Genomic DNA, 18297 nt, shown 5'->3' with positions numbered 1-18297 from the left:
ATCATTTGATAATCAGAGAGAATTGATTCAGGCAAGGATCATCAATGAATGCTAAAACTCGAGGGGGTAAAAGATGAGTAATTAGATATTTGTATAAAAAGTTATTCACTACAAGGAGAAAAACAGTACTTGCATAGAGGAGAAACCTGGTAGACTCTACCTTAACCGAGTGATCAAAGTTAACCTGACTGGTAATAGGATAAATCGACACCATATGCCCCCTGCTGTGGTGCACCGAGAAACAAGTGGTATTCCCAACAAAAATGTATAATCTGAATCTAATCATGGGGTAAACCCAAACTGAGGGGCATTCCACAATTTATCTGGCCTGTAATCTTAAACAATGTCAGTATCATTAAAGACATGAACTTTGGAAGATAAAACAACTGAATGCAACATGTGATCTAAGATTTTCTTTTGCTGTAAAGACTGGACAATTGAAAAAACAACAACCACAGGACAATTGGCAAAGTTTGAATAAATTCTATAGATTGGATAATAATATTGTATTGAAGTTAATTTTCTGACTTTGAGAATTGTACTGTGGTTATTATGTAAGAGTGTCTTTGATTTTAAGAAACACACACTGAAGTATTTAGGGATAAAGGGCCTTGTGCATGATGATGGGCCCAAAGTTGGTAGGGCCAATTTACTGCCATTCTCAAACATTTCAGGGGGAAAAAGAATGTGTGTGTGTGAGTGTGTAGGGAGAGAGAGAGAACTTGAGTGAAAGAATAACAAAGAAATGTGGTGAAATGTTCATGTTTGGGGAATCTGAGTAAAGGTAAACAACAGCCCCTTTAACCCAGGCCCTGAACCCTGAGCTCCAATGACGTGAACCCTCCTATAACTATTCTTCTAACTTTCTGAGTCTGAACTAATGTCAAGATAAAAAACCCAGGCCAGATTAGGTCAGGTCAAGTTTTCCACTTTGGCTTTTTGCCCATGAAGGCTAGCTAGGGAGCCACAAGGTTTGGCCCTCTCTAGACAAAAGAGTTCAGGGCATAAAGCGCCCTGAAGAGTTGATGCCCAAAAAAGTACCTGTGAGCTTCTAGGCAAAGATAATGATAATATAATAGCTACTATTTTTTTAGAGCGCACTTCATATATGCCAGGCTTACTGCTTCAAGCTTTATGCCCATCCTCTCCTTAAATATTCAATATCCTTGCCAAGCTGGGCATGGCTCAGTGGTTGAGCATTGACCTAGGATCCAGGAGATCAAGGTTCGATTCCAGGTCAGGGCACATGCCAGGGTTTTGGGCTCAATACCCAGCAGGAAGCGTGCAAGAGGCAGCCAATCAATGACTCATCATTGATGTTTCTCTCTCTCTCCCCCTCTCCCTTCTTCTCTTTGAAATTAATAAAGATATATTAAATACACACACACACACACACACACACACATCCTACAATATTGTAATCCTACGGCACACAGAAGCTAAGCAACTGGCCCCAAGTCACATGGTTAGTAAGCAGCAGGATGAAGGTTTGACTCCAGAGGCCTAGCCCTAAAATCCATTCTTTTGGACAATGGAGTCACTCTCCCTTGCCAGCAATGGCTTGGCCCTCTAGGTGTGAACAGATCTGCCTTATGCTGGAGGATAGGGCACTTACCTGCACAGTAGGGGTTACTGGGATTGAAGTTCAAAGCAAATTCATGGGAGACCTGAGGACAAGAATGAAAATAAGGCTCTTCCCCCATGACCACCTTTACACTCAGAAAAAGGACATGATGGTATGTACCAAGCATCAAACAGGAGCTATTTAGTCCTGAGCACTTCCTATACACATGCCTGTAGGGATGCAACCATGCATCTCCCCATAAAACTGAGTGTCAGGCAGCAAGTTCACTGCATCCCCCAAAATCAGGACACTGAAACTGAAAACACAAGTACAATAGGGAAGAGAGTGCTCACCTGCCAGTCAGGGGGTACCTGGGCCCCAAATCCAAATGCTGGGAACATCTTGTCCCTGTAGGAGGACAGGGAATTGGGGAAGAGGCAGTGAGGGAACTGTGAGCCCAGAGGCTAAAGCATCTGCAGGGACTGAGGATGAGCAAGAGAAGTTACTCACGAGTCATAGTCCTGAACCACGTTGCCCACGCTCCACAGTGCTGTCAGGTACTCGTTGACCCCTGTTGGGCTCAGGTAGTGCAGGGAGTCAGGTGAGGAGGGATCTCCATTGGAGCCTGTGAAGTCCACACCCACCTAGGAGGATAGGAGAAAGGGAGCTGAAGGCCACCTTGTGCCCCAGATCTGTTCTCTGGCTCCTGGTAAAACAACTTACAGTAAAGTTGATTTGACAGCCTCCCATCACATAGTCCAGGAATGAATACTCTGTTTCTACCTGCAGATGAAACCAGGGTCATGGCTGAGGTAAAGGGGTTGGGGCCATGGAGTTCAAGGGTCAGAGCCTGGTTCACATCGGCTATTGTCTCACCTGGCAAATCTTGACACGGACAGTTCCAGAGTTCTTGTAGCTCTTCTTTTTCTGCTGTTTTTCAGGGTGGATGCATTCAAACTCAGCCTGGTGAAGAAAGAAAAATTAGGGTAGGAAACTCCGAGAACATCAGCCAAAACTGGAGTGGAGCTGCCCTGCCCTCCTCTTCTCTCTGGGGCTATAGCCCTCTCTAGGCCCACCTCAACACCCCTGAGCAGGACCAGCACTCACCGGGGCTGCTTGCAGGTGGGCCAAGCTTGTGTGGAAGGTACCAATGAGATCATGTGAGCCATCACTGTCATAATCTGAGCATCGCACCTGGGGGAGGGGAGGCAGGTGGCAGATGAGAATAAATCCCTCCCCAGCCTCTCTGCACCCATTCAGTCCACTCAGGAGGCAAGCTCCTCACCTGGATAGGTGTGCTGGGGTCTCCCCCACAGAAATGCTGAAGAGGAACAGAGAAGCGCTTCCACGTAGGGTTCAGGTTGTTCTTGATTACCTGAAGGTAAAGGGCAAGACCTCCAGTGAGCACTGGGCTGGTGTGGGGTGAGCTGCCATCCTTTCTCTACCCAAACGTAGTCTCTTCTTGTGTTCTAAACCTTGGTAGTCATAAGCCCCAGGAGATTCTCTCCTACCCCACCCCACCCAATCCCAGGGTTTTCACACCTCAGATCTGTATGTCAGGTGCCATTTCCCATCACCCTGGCGGAAGAACTCCAAGAATGGATCAGATTTCCCCAGGAAGTCCTGTCAATGCCACAGAGACCTGTTATAAGATTCAGGGAGAAACAACCACTATGCCAGACCTCTGTCCCACCTTGGCCCCCATCACACCATTCCAGTCCCCATAATCTTGGGGTAGGAGAGAACCCACAGGACCTCCTTCCACACACACCTTCTTATCTAGGTTTCTGGCCTCCACCTCCATGGTTACTACACGGCTATCCTTCAACTCCTGAGCTGAGACCTAGGTAAGGGAGGCAGGAGACTGTATCACCTCATGAATTCTTCATTAATTTAAAATCCCTGACCCCACCCTTACAGAGTTCTTTCTTACCGTGATGGTCCCCTGCCCAGCAGGTTTTCCAGGCTTCAGCATCAAGGGTAGAGTTAGTATCTGGCTGGACACAATCTGGGGCACAGTAAGGAGGAGGCGGTGGTCAAGATCTCAGGCAGGGTTAGGTCCTGCTTGACCCCCAGTCTCCAAGTTCCAAGCAGGCTGGGTTGTCTGACAGGGCTCTTACCAAACCTGTGTCTGAAGGACTCTAGTCCCTGGCCCTGCGTACCTGTCCTAGGGAACACTCAGCCCCTCCTAGGAAGTCATCATCCCCCAGCTCAGGTGTGTTGTTGTCTATGTCATAGATGCCAAACCGGAGCTTCTGGACTGTTTCAAAGTGGTACTCAAGCTGCAGAGTTTTGGAGAACTCGGGGCTCGAGCAGTTCCGTACTCGCTCAGTCCGTCCAAGCTGTGGGCAGGGGCCAATAAACATCACAGTCACACATCCTCCACCCCAAAATAATCCTAGTTTCCCTCCACAACCCTAACCCTCATTGTCCTTCTCACCTCAGCCCAGCTGCCCCCTCCCACATCCTGTAAAAGGACGCAGAGTGGGTCAGACTTGGAGCCGATGTCCTTGTCAATGAGGTGGTCACAGGAAATGGACAGCTGAACCAAGGTCACGCAGTGGGCCATCTAGGGAAAAAGAACCTAAGTCAAGCACTGAGGGTGCTTCTCCACCCTTCCCTGACTATGTGTTCCAGCTTGAGAAGGCAAGAAGCCTTTACCCAGGCAGGGATGAGCCTGTGTCCACCCCCATGACATCCTCACACCAACAAGCCATTCTCAATACAGCAACCAGGGAGTCCTGTTAAAACGTAAGTTGGGTCATGTCACACCTCTGCCTAAACCCTCTAATGATTTCCCACTGCTTAGAAAAAATCTAACTCTACCACAGCCTACAAGGTCTTGAAAGATCTATTTTTCTAACCTGATTTCCTAACACCTTATTATCTTGCTTACTACATTCTGGCCACACAGGTCTGCTTGCCATTCCTCAAAGAAGCTCGTTTCTACCCCAAAGTGTGGAATGTTCTTCCCTCATATCCACATGGCTTGCTGTTCCCTCATCCCTCTAGGTTTTTATTCCAAATCATCTTCTTATGAAGGAAAAGGCTTTTTTTCCTAGACACATTAAAATTTTAAACCTACTACCACTGGCACATCACATACCCCTTTGTTGTATTTACTCTTTAGTATTTATCACTCTCTAATACCTATATATACATTTATATAATTTGTCTTCCCCACCAGAATGTAAACTCCATGAAGGAAGGGTATTTGTCTCTTCTGTTCATTGCTCTATCCCAAACACCTAGACAATAAATATTTATTGAATGAAATCCTAAAGACCACCTCCAGCCTCAACTCCCAGCCCAGCCATCTCTAAACGACAATCAAATACCACCAAACTTCTCCAACTCATCCATTTCCTTTTCTGGAAACATTATCTTCTTGCATGTACCACCATGATTCTCATGTAACCCCTCCTCCTACAGTCACCATAACAATTATCCTCAGACCCCTCACTATCCCTGTGTTCTCCCTGACCCATACACCTGCAGACCACCAGGAGTGCAAATAAGGTCAGATCTCCCACTCGGCATTAATTCAGCATTCCAGGTTCCCCAGCACCATACCCCAGGATGCCTCCAGCCTCAGCCTCCCCTAAACTGACCCTCAGTCAATCCTTCCCCCGACCCAGCACAGTTAATTCTGTTCCCATCTTGGTACTTCATGGTCTCCATCTAGAATGCCATCAATCAAAGTCGGAATAATTCTTAGAGGTCAACTTGCTTCACATACTGCCCCTCCACAGCACCTCAGCCTCTGTTTGAATGCATCCAATGATGGAAAATCCACCTCTTAAAATCCATTAATCAGAAAAGTCCTTCTTCATAAAGTCCTACCCAAACCAAGCCAAGTCTGTTGAATTCTCACTTCTACACATTAGTCCCATTTCTTCCCCAGTCTAAAATTCTACAAGAAAGCCTTATTCCATCTCACTCTGAGAATCCATTTGATACCTGGAAGCAGTGAAATCCCCTGCTAAAATCTGGAGAAACAGCCCCAGTTCTTTTGAATAGTGCCCCTAGAATGTGGCTTGTAGACTTGACCAGCCTGATGATCCCTATGAAGGTTCCCCAAGGGCAGATCCAGAGCAGAACACATACTCCTAAGGGAGGAGAACCTAACTTCCCCAAGTCACGACCTGACTCCTGCTTCTCACCTCACTTGTTCTCTGAGGTAGTATTTGCACAGTACAGAGACAAATGAAGAAGATTGCTCATTTCACTATTGCTGAGAACAGTGAAAAACCTGAGACAGCTTAAAGGTCTATCAATTGGGTAGTGACTAAATTATGGTACATTCAAACAATAGATTCTGAGTAGCAGGTACAAATTACTAAGGCAGAACTATAATATTGGTACTACAGAAAAAAACAAAGTTGCAAAAAACGGTAAGAAGAGTGATTCCATTGTAAACTTCAATTGTGTATATATACAATAGAATTGAATACATACATAAAATAAATACCAGCTTGGCCTGCATGGCTCAGTGGTTGAGCATCGACCTAGGATCCAGGAAATCGAGGTTCGATTCCTGGTCAGGGCACATGCGCAGGTTGCAGGCTCAATCCCCAGCATGGGGTGTGCAAGAGGCAGCCAATTTATTATCCTTTCTCATTATTGATATTTCTATCTCTCTCTCCCTCTGCCTTTCTCTCTCTGAAATCAATAAATAAAAAATACACACACTAGGAAAAATGGAAGAGACACCAAATAAATGCAACTTTTATGTACGCCTCAGGAGTAGAAAGAAGCTAAGACTTCTACAGACTCTATACATTTCTGTACTGTTTCAAGATTTTACACTGCTTATTTTGTATTTTTTAAAGGGCCTCATTAGCATTTTCCCTCAATCCATACCTGAAGTCCTCTTGACTACTGATTCTAAGCTTAAAGCCTCTACCTCCAGAGCAACAACCCCTGCCTAACTTCAGGCTTCCTTGTCTCTTGCCTCCTCCCTGATTTCTCCTCCTCAGCACTGCCTCACCCAGTCATCCTTGATGCCAGCTTCCTGAGCCTCTATCTTAACTAGAAGCTGTCTATAGCCCTTAGATTCAGAGCCAAAATCCCTAGCAGAGCCACCTGTGGCACAACCGGAGGACACATCCACATAGAATTCAGTAGTTGTATAATGTGGTGACTCTACATACCTAATTTAACCTTCAAAGCCCTTCCCAACCTGCTCCATCTTCTGCCATTCCACCACCCATCCAGTCATCCAAAGATATTTCTGGTTCTTCAAACACACATACATGCTGATACCTCTGACTTTTCTGCCTAGCAAATGCTTTGTCATCCAAGGTTCTGCCAAAACTTTATTCCTTTATGAGGCCTTCTCCAGGTAGGATTTATTTATTCTCTCCTCTGGATGGCTGCAATGGTTTCCTCATTAGTCTTTCTGCAATATCTATCTATCAGTCAGTCTGTCTGTCTGTCTGTCTATCTATCATCTATCTGTCATCTATCGATATCTCCCTCCTTCCCTCCCTCCCTCCCTCCCTTCTTCTCTTTCTTCTTTCTCTCTTTCTTCTTTCTCTTTCTCTCCTTTCTTTCTCTCTTTCTTCTTTCTTTCTCCCCTTTCTTTCTTTCTCTCCTTCCTTCCTTCCTTCCTTCCTTCCTTCCTTCCTTCCTTCCTTCCTTCCTTCCTTCCTTCCTTCCTTCCTTCCTTCCTTCCTTCCTTCCTTCTCTCTTTTCCTCCCTCCCTCCCCCCTCCCTCTCCCTCCCTCCCCCCTCCTGCCTCCTCTGTGTTTATTAGCCAAACAGAAACCAGACCATACCATTTCTCTAATTCTCTGCTTAAAGCTGCAATGGCTTCCTAAACCTCAAAATAAAATCCAAAGTTCTTACTATGGTCTACAAGGCCCTGCAAGACCTGACCCTTGCCTAACTAATCATCTTGTCACACAAATATGTCCAGCCAGGTTTCATTTCTGACCCACATACACACCATATCAACCTCATGGCCTCTGTGCTATCTTCCCTCATATATACTCCAGAAACTAAGCTTTATATTAGAGTAGGGACCATGTCTGGTTTATCTGTCTCTATTCTCTAGTACCTACAATAGTACCTACCTTATAGTGGGTACTCAGTAAATGTTTTAAATATATATTTTTAAAAAGTATCGTTGAAACCACTACATCAAAATTTTTTACTTTTGTCCATCTACCCTTGTAATGTATGGGCTCCTTGGAATGAGGGCTGGGTATTATTTCTGTATCTTTAATACTAGTGCTCAGTACATATTTGGTATTAATAACCTTTTGCTAAATAAATGATAAATGTGCTTTTGCTCAACTCAAGCCTTCAGGCTTTTTACATTTAAACGAATGTCCAGCAGTAAATCTTCCCTATCATGATCTTGTACATCTGGGCTTAAAAATTTTAAATGCAAGACTTCTGGAACTCGACATTAAATGACAATTAATTTAAAAATAGGCAAAAAATATCAGACACTTCTTAAAGGAAAATATATGAATTGGAAATAAGCAAAGAAAGAAGTGATCAACAGCACTTAGTCATCAGGGAAATGCAAATTAAAACCACAATTAGATACTATTGCACACCCACTACAATGGCTAAAAGTAAAAACACCAAGAACGCCAAATGGTGGCAAGGGACATGGAACTCTCATTTGTTGTTAGTGAAACCATTAAATATACCACTTTGGAAACAGTCTGGCAGCTTATTATAAAACCAAACATACACCTAGTCCAAAGCAATTCCACTCCTAGATTTTTACCCAAAAGAAGCGAAAACATTATGGCCACAAAAGAATTTGTACAAGAATGTTCATAGCAGCTTTATTTGTAATAGCCCAAAATTTGAAACAGCTCAGGTATCCGTCAACATGAGAATGGATAAACCGTAATGTTTATATAGGTAATAGAAAACCACTCTGCAACAAAAAGAAACTATCAATATCTGCAACATGTATTTGAAGTATAAATATATAGGTTATACTTAGGAAGTTTCAGAACAGGGAGAACTAATCAGTGGTGAAAAAATTCGGAATACTGGTTGTTCTTCCCTTGTCCCACAGAGGGGCAAGTATTAACTGAGAAAAGGCAGGAGAGAACTCTAGGGGGAATGGAAAAGTTCTTTATCTTGATAGGAATGTGAGTCACAGGTGCACTTGTTTTTTGGTGGTTTTTTTTTTTTTTAGAGTGAGGGGAAGGGATAGAAACATGGATCCAATGAATCCTTTAAGTGCCCCAACCATACCAGAGTATGAACCTACAGCCTTTCGGTGTATGGGACAATGCTCCAACCAACTGAGTACACTGGCCAGGATGCACTTGTCATTTTTATCTAATGGTACACTTAAGGATTATACATCTTATTATATGTAAAATTTACCACCCCCACCCCCCAAAAAACATAGACAAATACTAAACTCAAGTTAAGGCGTGTTGAAATGTTTATGGGTGAGGTAAGCTGATGGTTGCAACTTCTTAGAAATGCACCAAAAAATAAAATGGTTTGTTAAATGGATAGATATGTGGTAAAACAAATATAGGGAAAATTTACATTGTAGAACCTACAATGGATATATGGATAGTCACTGTATGTTCAAAGTTTTTCAACTTCTCTGTATGTTCAAAATTTTTATAATAAAATGTTGGGAGAACATTTAAATGGAGGACTTACAGGTTTATCCCTGATAGAGTTTTGTAGTGAACTACAAAATCATTAGCAGTAATTATCTGTGGTGGTGAGATTACAGGCAACAACTGGAGCTGCTGCCTCTTCCCTCACTCCATGACTTTTCTCAAAGATCCCAGAGAGAGAGGCTTTTGGTCCGGGCCAAACACAGGCAGTGGACCAGGAGTTTTTTTCCTGTATTGGCCTCAATTTCTGATGGACCAGAGCACAAAGTCTTTTCTGTTACCATTCCCACTACTTTCTCCACAGCAGGTCTTATTCTACCCTTTTTCAATTTCTTCTCCAACCAGACTACAACCACAACCAGAATGCTGTGGGCCCATGTGGGCCTTAGTAGCATATGAGGCTGTATTCCATTCTGAGAGATTAGAGCTACCTGTACAACCAGTTTTGTTTTTTCAGAGATCTGCCTCCTTTGCTCTCTCATTGGAATTAGCAACTCTATAATTAATGTCAAGTTTTCTCTTTTTTAAAATGTTTTTATCGATTTTCAGAGAGGAAGGGGGGGAGAAAAACAACGTGACAGCGAGACATCAATTGGCAGCCTCCCACTGGGGATGGAGTCTGCAACACCAGCATGTGCCCAGGAATCAAACTGGCAACCCTTAAGTGCAACCCTCGACGCCCAACCGAGCCATACCGGCCAGGGTTATAACGTGCCGTTTTCTATCCTTTAAGTCATTGTCCCTTTAAACTACCTAATACATGGGATTATTAATCTCTCCCAAATCCTGTTTATCTCTTTTACAATCCACCTCTGAGCCTACTTCTGTTTGGAAATTTTCTATAATTAAAACTCCTAGTTCATTGTCACTCTTCTGTCCTGTATCTCTTCAACAACTACATACTTTAAACCAGACTTGCTTCCTTTCATCTAGCCCTAGTATAATTACTCTCAAAGGACTTTCAGCCTCCTTTATAGAACTGGAATTTTACAAAACCATATTAAATATCACACTTAAGTGAATCAATAAAAGAGAAGTTGTAGAAATTTTTTTTTTTTTTGTTAGAGGTCTGGCTAATACTCACCAAGTCTTCTGAACCAGGATAACTTGCTTGGATAAGTATGTCTCCTAACTGGTCTCCCAATTTCCACTGTCCCCTCTGATCAGTTCTCTGTATTGAAGTCAGAGACCTTCCCTGACTCCAACCCAACAAAACCCAAGTTCTCATAAACCTATCAGTGTGTCAATTATTTACTTGCTTATTATCGATTTCCCCTATTAGACTATAAATTCAACAGGAGGGACCAGATCTTGTTGTTCCCATTTGCACAGAGCAGGTGCTTTATAAGTAACTGCTGAATGCTAGGAAAGGGGTGATAATCCAAGGATCCTCAGAAATATCCCAAACTAGCCCTGGCCTGCTGTTGAAGCCATCAAGGGAGAAGTGAACTTTCTAGGAAAACCCAGCACAAAAGACTAGCTTGTTATCTGTGTGTCCCCAACTCTCCCCTTTCCATTTTATGCTAGTCAAGAACTGCAAATGGAAACATCTAAGTACATAGCACCAACCTTTTCTGCCTTTGCTGTCTACCACTTGGAGTCTCATTGCTTTCTACTCCCCCTTATAGGTTGCTTTCCTATGCTTACCCCCATCACCAACCTTAATGCTTTCCAAGCCCCATACCATGATAGGGCACTTCCCCCCACTATTCCTTAAATCCATACTCATTCTCACTTAAAAACCAAAAATTTTTAAATGTTTTTATTGATTTTAGAGGGGAAAAGAAACATCCATGAGAGCGAGTGAAACATCTATCAGTTGCCTCCTGCATGCCCCCTACAGGGGATCGAGCCCAAAACCCCGCCATGGGCCCTGACCAGGAATTGAACTGGCAACCTCAGTGTATGGGATGACGCTCAACCAACTAAGCCAGTGCACACTGCCTAGGGCAAAAAAAAAAAAAAAATTTTAAATCCTCAACTGAAGATCTGTTTATTGATTTTAGAGAGGAAGGGAGAGAGGGTTGGGGGAAGAGAAACATCACTGCGACAGAGAAACACCGATCGGTTGCCTCCTTTATGCACCCCAAATGGGGGATGGAACCCGCAACCTAGGTATGTGCCCTGGCCAGGAAATAAACCTACAACCTTTTTGTAGTATAGGATGATGCTCCAACCAACTGAGCCACCTGGCGGGGCTCATTCTCATTTTTATAACTTCAAATTCCCAAAATGTCAGAAATAAAGGAACTGAGTGACCATCTAATCCAAGTCCTTTAATTTAAGGAAGATGTGATTTGGCTAAGGTCACGTACATGGTTAAGGAAAATAAGCACTAGAACTCAAATGTTCTGACTCCCAGCTAGTCTAGAACTTGGGACTGTGGCTATACCCTTCTTCTCTCCTGAAAGAACCATTCTTCTTATATTCAATAGCAATCTGATATAGTGGGCAAGGGTTATGGGTTCTGCAATAAAGTGACCAGACTCCAAATACTGGCCTCACTCCTTCCTGGCCACAATGAGATACTACCACACACCTACGAGAATGATGTCTTACCTATGTAACTTGAGCAAAATACCTAAGCCTCAAGATCCTCAGGTGTAAAGTGGGCAATATTATCTATTTCCGAAGGTTTATATAAATAATGTACACAAGATGCTTAGTACAGAGTCTGGTACTATTATCACCAGTGTCAGCAATTATTATCCTTCAAGCCTAGCTCTCACATGCTCTCCTTTTCATGATCTCACCAGTACTCGACATCTCACTCTGGACTACTATACTCAACCCATGCGACAATTGTATTCTGTCAATGTTTCCAGTTCCCTGTTAACAAAATAAACTTCAGATGCTGCTTCAGCATTTCCTTTGTCACATAGCACAAACCTGTGCACATAATGGGAATTCAAAATCCGTAAGGGAGGCTTGCAGCAGTGTGTTAATGTAGGCATGTATGGTTTTCAAGAGACAACTGTTAAGTATTAAGAAATTTTGTAAGCAGATGGGCTAGGTAAGTTTTAAACCACAGAAACTAGACAAATGATAAAAATCTGGGTTTTTCTCCCCCCAGCTAGCCTGTTTACCAGCATACCACTGTTGATAGGGAATCCCACTCTGCCAATAGGGAGTAATTTGCCCTTCATACTCTCCAGCGTTGGGAGATTCTAACTCTGTTCTTCATAAATCCAAGAATAGATCTTTTTTCCTGGGTGCAGTTGGATCCAATTCAGTGCCACTTGAGTTGAAACTCATCAGTATTTTATGCTCAGGAGTCACACTGCCCTGTTCTATTCCCAAAAGCCTAACAAGGAAAGATGCACCAGCCTTCAATCCCATTTCCAGACTTCGAGGAGGAAGGAGAAAGCACAAATGTCTGGGTGGCAGGAATGCTCCTTCAACAAACCAAAGCCATGCTCACACTCCTGTTGCCTACCTTGCCAGGCTGGCGCAGCTCAGATGCTGGATCAGGTCTTGAAAGCCAATCAGGAAATTCTCCATAGGTTCACAATGAGCAGAACAGCACCCATGGAACACAGTAAACCCTTGATTTTGTGAACCTCAATTTAACGGGCAAAATTTCCAGTCCATGTCGTATGTGAAAGTTAACACCCTGTTAATTTTAAAATGCTTTTAACCAAGACTGTCTTATAATTAAACAGATTATCTTGTTATTAATTCAGTTATGTTTAATAAACTTTAGTGAATAGGCCATAGGTTGGAAAAAACACTGTAGTCATTTCACTGACATAAATATTACATATCTACAACTATACATATTTAAATCCAAGAGTCACCACTCAAAAACAATATTCAGCAAATGATTAGCATGTGATAGCACCGCATCGCGTGCGGTAATTGGCTCTGTTGTTGTGTGGTGTAACTTTCTGCAGCAGTTTTAACTCCTGCCAGTGATGTTCCGAAGTGCACTAACCAAGCCCCAGTATGTGCATTTGTTTACTCTTGGTGACTGGTGAGTGCACCCATTTACTATACCTATTCAGTATAAATTTAAAGTTATATAATCCATATATAGAAAATTTTCTGTGTAAACTTTTCATACATAATTTTAATTACACGAATGTGTCTATAAGTAAAAATAGGTAAACTAATTTGCCAATTTTTTAACATATGCATTCAAAAAACCTACATTATTATATAACGAACTTTTGGCTTTAATGAACACCCCCTTGCCTGTTATATCGAGGTTTTACTGTCCTCTTTTCCCATAAGACTAAGAAGAGGAACTACGCCCGCCACCACTATTCTTCCTTTCCTTCTCCGCTCCTCAGAGGACATGGAGAAGGCAGACAAACTTTTTCCCTCCTGCTTCGCCCTCTATAACTTAGGGATTCCCCAGGTTTAAATTAGTAGCCCTTATAGGTCACAAACCGACAGTTCTCATAAGTCACAAACTGAACCAAATATGCAAATCCTTACTATAAAATAACATTATTTATACGTATGACTGATGGCTACTAAAATTGTGTCTATAGGAGGTCAATGGGGGAAATAAAAGGGGGACATCTGTAACACTCAACAATAAAGATAAATTTTTAAAAACTGTGTTTATAAACAAAAATTTTAAGCATTAATTTGGTTTAGATCCATTTAATGCTAAGAAGTCCAGCTGCCACATAGTATTTGGCAATACTATAAAGCTTAAAATATGCACGTTCATACAAAAAGTGAAAAGTGGAAAAATGATAAACTGTCACAGGGTTTTCCATCCTGTTATATTCTCTGATGGTCAAAAAGTTTGGAAACCACTGATCCAACTCCAAAGTCCCCACAACACTTAACCCAAAGTTGAACAAATCCAACCTGTGTCCAACTCTTCAAAGAGAACCTAGCTTGAGTAGAGAATTGGACATGAGGAAGGAAGCAAACTGAGGAGGAACACTTGGGTTTCAAGTAAGACAGAACTGTATTGGAGTGGGAGTTTCTCTCTGCCTATAACTCTGAATGTACTAACACAAAGCTACCACCAGCCTACTTCAAAATAAACATTGGAGCACTAGAGCAATGCTGGAGTCCCTTCCCCAGCAGGTTCAAGATCCAAGACAGAAAAGTGCTACCAGTGGCCTCCCACATCTTCCCACAAAAGTCAGGGAGAGGCAGGGAACAACTGAAGGAGGGGCTCAGCCTCTAGAACAGGGGTGGAGAAGCTCTAGTCTGCAGTGTACGACAACGAAATCATTAGGTCTGGCCCTGCCAAAGCAGATGCAGGAGGGACTCAAAATTCAATAAATCTAGGAGTTTTCACAGATAATTTTTAAGTTGATAATTTTGTATGGCCCGGGAATGATGTTATAAATATCCTGGCCCTTGGCAGAAAAAAGGTTCCCCACCCCTCCTCTAGAGGAATGTAGGAAACCTACAAGTGAATGATCTGTGTTCACACCTTACTATCGAGATCTTTGGCAAGTTATTTTGCCACTCTGTGCCTGGATTTCCCTGTCTGTAAAGTGGGGATAATAATAATGCTAACTTTACAGGGTTGTTGAGAGAATTAAATGAGGCCAACTATGAAAAGTGCCCCTGTCTGACACAGTAAGTGCCCAATGTATGCTAACTGCTACACTTTGGGTGCTTATAAATGGATCCTTTTGTGGTATCATGATCTACATGTTGGTTCATGGGACACCCAGGAGGAATGTCTCTAGTCTACCTGCTCCAGAGGACCTAACTGAAGAAACGAAGACCCTCTTTCCCCAAAAGAGGAAATGAAGGTCCTTCCCCCTTTTCTCTCTAATGAAATTCTCCATCTGCAGTGTAAGACAGCCAACACACTCAGAAAAAGCAGTAGAGAAAGTAGCAAGACCAAAAAATTTGAGTTCCGGTGGCCTCTCTCTAGTTTAAGTAAGGTTCAAATTCACTAGATTTCAGGGGTGGGGTCAATGGAGGGGAAAAGGGGAAATCTGTAAATGCTTTCAACAATAAAGACAAATTAAAAAAAATTTTTTTCACTGGATTTCCATAGAGAAATAGAATGGCTAGGTTCACAGAATCACAGAAGCTTAAAACTTAATAAGATTATCTAGCTTAAATCCCATTCTATAGAACACTGAGGCCAAAGGAAATGACTAGTCCTGGACACACAGTAATTGATGAACCACAGCTGGATTCCAGGAGAATGTGATTTCCATATCCACCCATTTTAGCAACAGCTCACACCTTGCAATCTGGTCCATTCTAAAGTCCACCTGGCCACTAAAGAGCAGTGAGGCTCATGTGGCCTCTTCCAATGACCTATACTAACTAGCCTTGCATAGTTAGATGAAAAATACTGCATCCACCACACTTTCTCCCTATTTGACTACCAGGGCAGGAATGGAGAAATTGCTGGACTCCAATTTAGATGACTTTATCAAAGGAATAAACTTTAAAAAGCACCAATACTGCAAATAAAGTAGTATTCACCTCAGGGAAATGTGATTTATACCCAAAATTTCAAAGAACATCCACTGGACAGCCAATTCTGCCCCATTCTGCCCTGCTGGGATCTACATATTTTTAATCTACCTTCTTTTAATGAGACCCCTGCCTCTCTGTTGCCTGCAGTGTCTACGATAACTATTAGACCACCTTCCCAAGCATCCATCTCCAGGGTAAGGGCAAGGGCATCAATGAGAACTTGTGCATCTCCAGTGTGCACTGTGACCTATGGCACAGAAGCTCAGTGAATGAACAAAAGCAGCAGACCAGAGTCCCTGGAAAATAAACCTACCTACTGTTCATGCCAGCCCTCTTCACTGGAATAAATTCACTTGGGATACTTGGAAGATCTTAAGATGGGTTGCTCTTCAGATATGTATGTTAGGGAAGCTGACAAATAAAAAAGGGAGTATTCTGACAATAGGAAACTACATTATTGACACTTATTTTCTCACTTTCCATTGTGGATGGGGTGTGAGGTGGTGGAGATTCTAGCCCTGCTGCTTCTGGTGCAGGATTAATAACTTCATAATATAAAACTATAGGTCACCTAGTTAACCTCCAGTGTGGCCCATGAAAAAGGTAACTGAGACAAGTTCTCCAAAAACACTGCAAACACAGCAGGAAAGGGAAACATTCTAGGAGGAATCAACAAACCTCAAATCTCAGAAGTAAAACAAGGGCTGAAAGAGGCAACGGAAATAAATGACAAGGAATAACTTTTTAAATATAAATGTGTGCTAGGATATCTCCTAGCCACGTGTGACTACTGAGCACTTGAAATATGCTTAGTTCAAACCACTATGTAGTATTAAATACATGTTGTATTTTGAAAAATTTAGTACAAAAAAGTATATGCTATCTCAATAATTTTATATGTTGAAAAGGTAACACTTCAGATCTACTGAATTAAATATATTAAAGTTAATTTCACTTGTCTGACATTTTAAAAAAGATATTTATTGGTTTTTAAAGAGAAGGAGGAAGAGGAGAGGGAAACATCAATGAGAGCAAAACCTCAATCAGCTGCTTCCTTCACACCCCCTGCCGGGGATCAAGCTGCAACTGCGCATGTGCCCTAGCTGGGAATTGAACCAGAAACCTGTTGGTGCACAGTACGACGCTCAATCAACTGAGCAACACCAGCCAGAGCTCTTTTGACATTTTTAATGTGGCTGACTACTTGAAAAATTCGACATCAAGTGACTCATTCCTATTGGACAGTGCTACCTAACTGAAAACTCCAAAGACCAGACAGAAAATTTTCTGTTGCTGTTCAATACAGTAGGCACTAGCTACATGTGGTGATTTAAATTTAATAGTAGCTACCATGGCCACTAATTACCATATTAGTGCGTATAAGGACATCCACTGGAGAAAATTCTGTTGGACAGTGCTAGAAAAGGACCACAAGACTGACGTTTCATACAGAAAAGCTAAAAACTGTACCAAACTGACCCAAAAGTTAGAGAGGAATGAACTTCTGGTAGTCAACAATGCATAGTAGTAAATTGATGGGGGAATTTACTTAATTCTGGAGTATTTCTCAATGTCTTAGAACACTTATAAAAAGTTATTTTTGTCAGCTAGTCGAAAGGTTATTACAGAGATTAAAGGTTCTATCCCTCAGGTAGGCCAGGACACCCCTAGCACCAACCCTTTCCTGCCTGCTTATCCTACCAACCACTCAGGCTGTGGGAACCTCAGCCTATGCTATATTATATGGGACTTTAAAAGCTTCCAGGACAAGCACCATTTTAGAGAGTGCCACTATGTTTCCTCACACTACTAATCACTTCCTCTTACTAAATTAACATATTCCCTCCCCAAGAACCTTGGTTAGACATCACGCCTTTCCTCAGGTTACAAATAAGTCTCCCTTTACACGTTTCTGACCATTTAGCAATTGGCCAGGAAACCCTTTATACAATTCCTGTGGGACATAAGTGTATCTCATACATGCACAAGTACCACCACACATTTGTGTAATTTAAGTCTTTAAAAACAGGCATCTTATTTTGCTTCTTTTTCCACCAGTGTCTAAGCACTAGGTGTACACTGCTCAAAAAACTTAGCAAGGCTTACAGCTATGGTTGAGCTGTATATCCATGTGAAATTGTCTCAAAAGCTTGGAGGCAATAGATGTTTCCAATTCCAACCTGTTATTTCAATGGTCATAGAAGCAAAGGTAATTGGCAGTATCTACTTCAGTAGGAAGAGATGCATTAATTTTCCCAGCACTTTAGCTAGATCCATAGCAGAGACCCTGTTGGTCCCATAGATCCACACCACAGAAGGGAGTTATGTATAAAGGACATGATCCTCTGTACTGCAACCCAATGTGTGGGGGAGTATAGTGGCATTCACTCACTTCCAAGTGGAAAAGGAAAATGAGAAAATCGGCAACAGCACCAGTTAAGACCCCTTAAGTAGCTGGATTTAAGTTTTTCCTATCTGTGAAGACTAACAAGTGGCTTGTGGTTGCACAATGTGGTTGCTCCACTTGATACATAGCACAAATGCCTAAGTGACAAATCTTACTAATCAGGAGCGTGTGTGAACTCATGCCTCCCTCACCCCAGTTAGGAAGCTAGTGCTACAGAGAGCAGTGAGGGGGCTTCGGTCTAAAAGTCATAGTCCTGGTTACCAGCAGGCTTCCTACATAAGCAGATAAAAGGGGAA

The 18297-nt window shown here is 42.4% G+C and overlaps 1 protein-coding gene across 3 annotated transcripts in view; it reads right to left on the bottom strand.

The window, feature by feature from the left end:
• CPNE1 (copine 1) overlaps positions 1-18297 on the bottom strand; it is a 36312-nt gene that overhangs the window by 1434 nt on the left and 16581 nt on the right. For all 3 annotated transcript variants that reach the window (XM_016213165.2, XM_016213166.2, XM_016213162.2), the window contains exons 2-13: positions 4005-4133; positions 3727-3906; positions 3498-3572; positions 3336-3407; positions 3107-3187; positions 2850-2939; positions 2672-2758; positions 2441-2527; positions 2288-2347; positions 2075-2208; positions 1918-1972; positions 1616-1667 (exon numbers count right to left, since the gene is read on the bottom strand). In XM_016213165.2, coding sequence (XP_016068651.2) covers positions 1616-1667; positions 1918-1972; positions 2075-2208; positions 2288-2347; positions 2441-2527; positions 2672-2758; positions 2850-2939; positions 3107-3187; positions 3336-3407; positions 3498-3572; positions 3727-3906; positions 4005-4133 — 1102 coding nt within the window. The remainder of the gene's footprint in view (positions 1-1615; positions 1668-1917; positions 1973-2074; positions 2209-2287; positions 2348-2440; positions 2528-2671; positions 2759-2849; positions 2940-3106; positions 3188-3335; positions 3408-3497; positions 3573-3726; positions 3907-4004; positions 4134-18297) is intronic.

This window comes from Miniopterus natalensis, chromosome 7 (genome assembly GCF_054644295.1).
Source record: "Miniopterus natalensis isolate mMinNat1 chromosome 7, mMinNat1.hap1, whole genome shotgun sequence".
Lineage (NCBI taxonomy): Eukaryota > Metazoa > Chordata > Mammalia > Chiroptera > Miniopteridae > Miniopterus > Miniopterus natalensis.
Note: the sequence above shows the minus strand (reverse complement) of the source record. Positions and strands in the feature narration are given on the sequence as shown.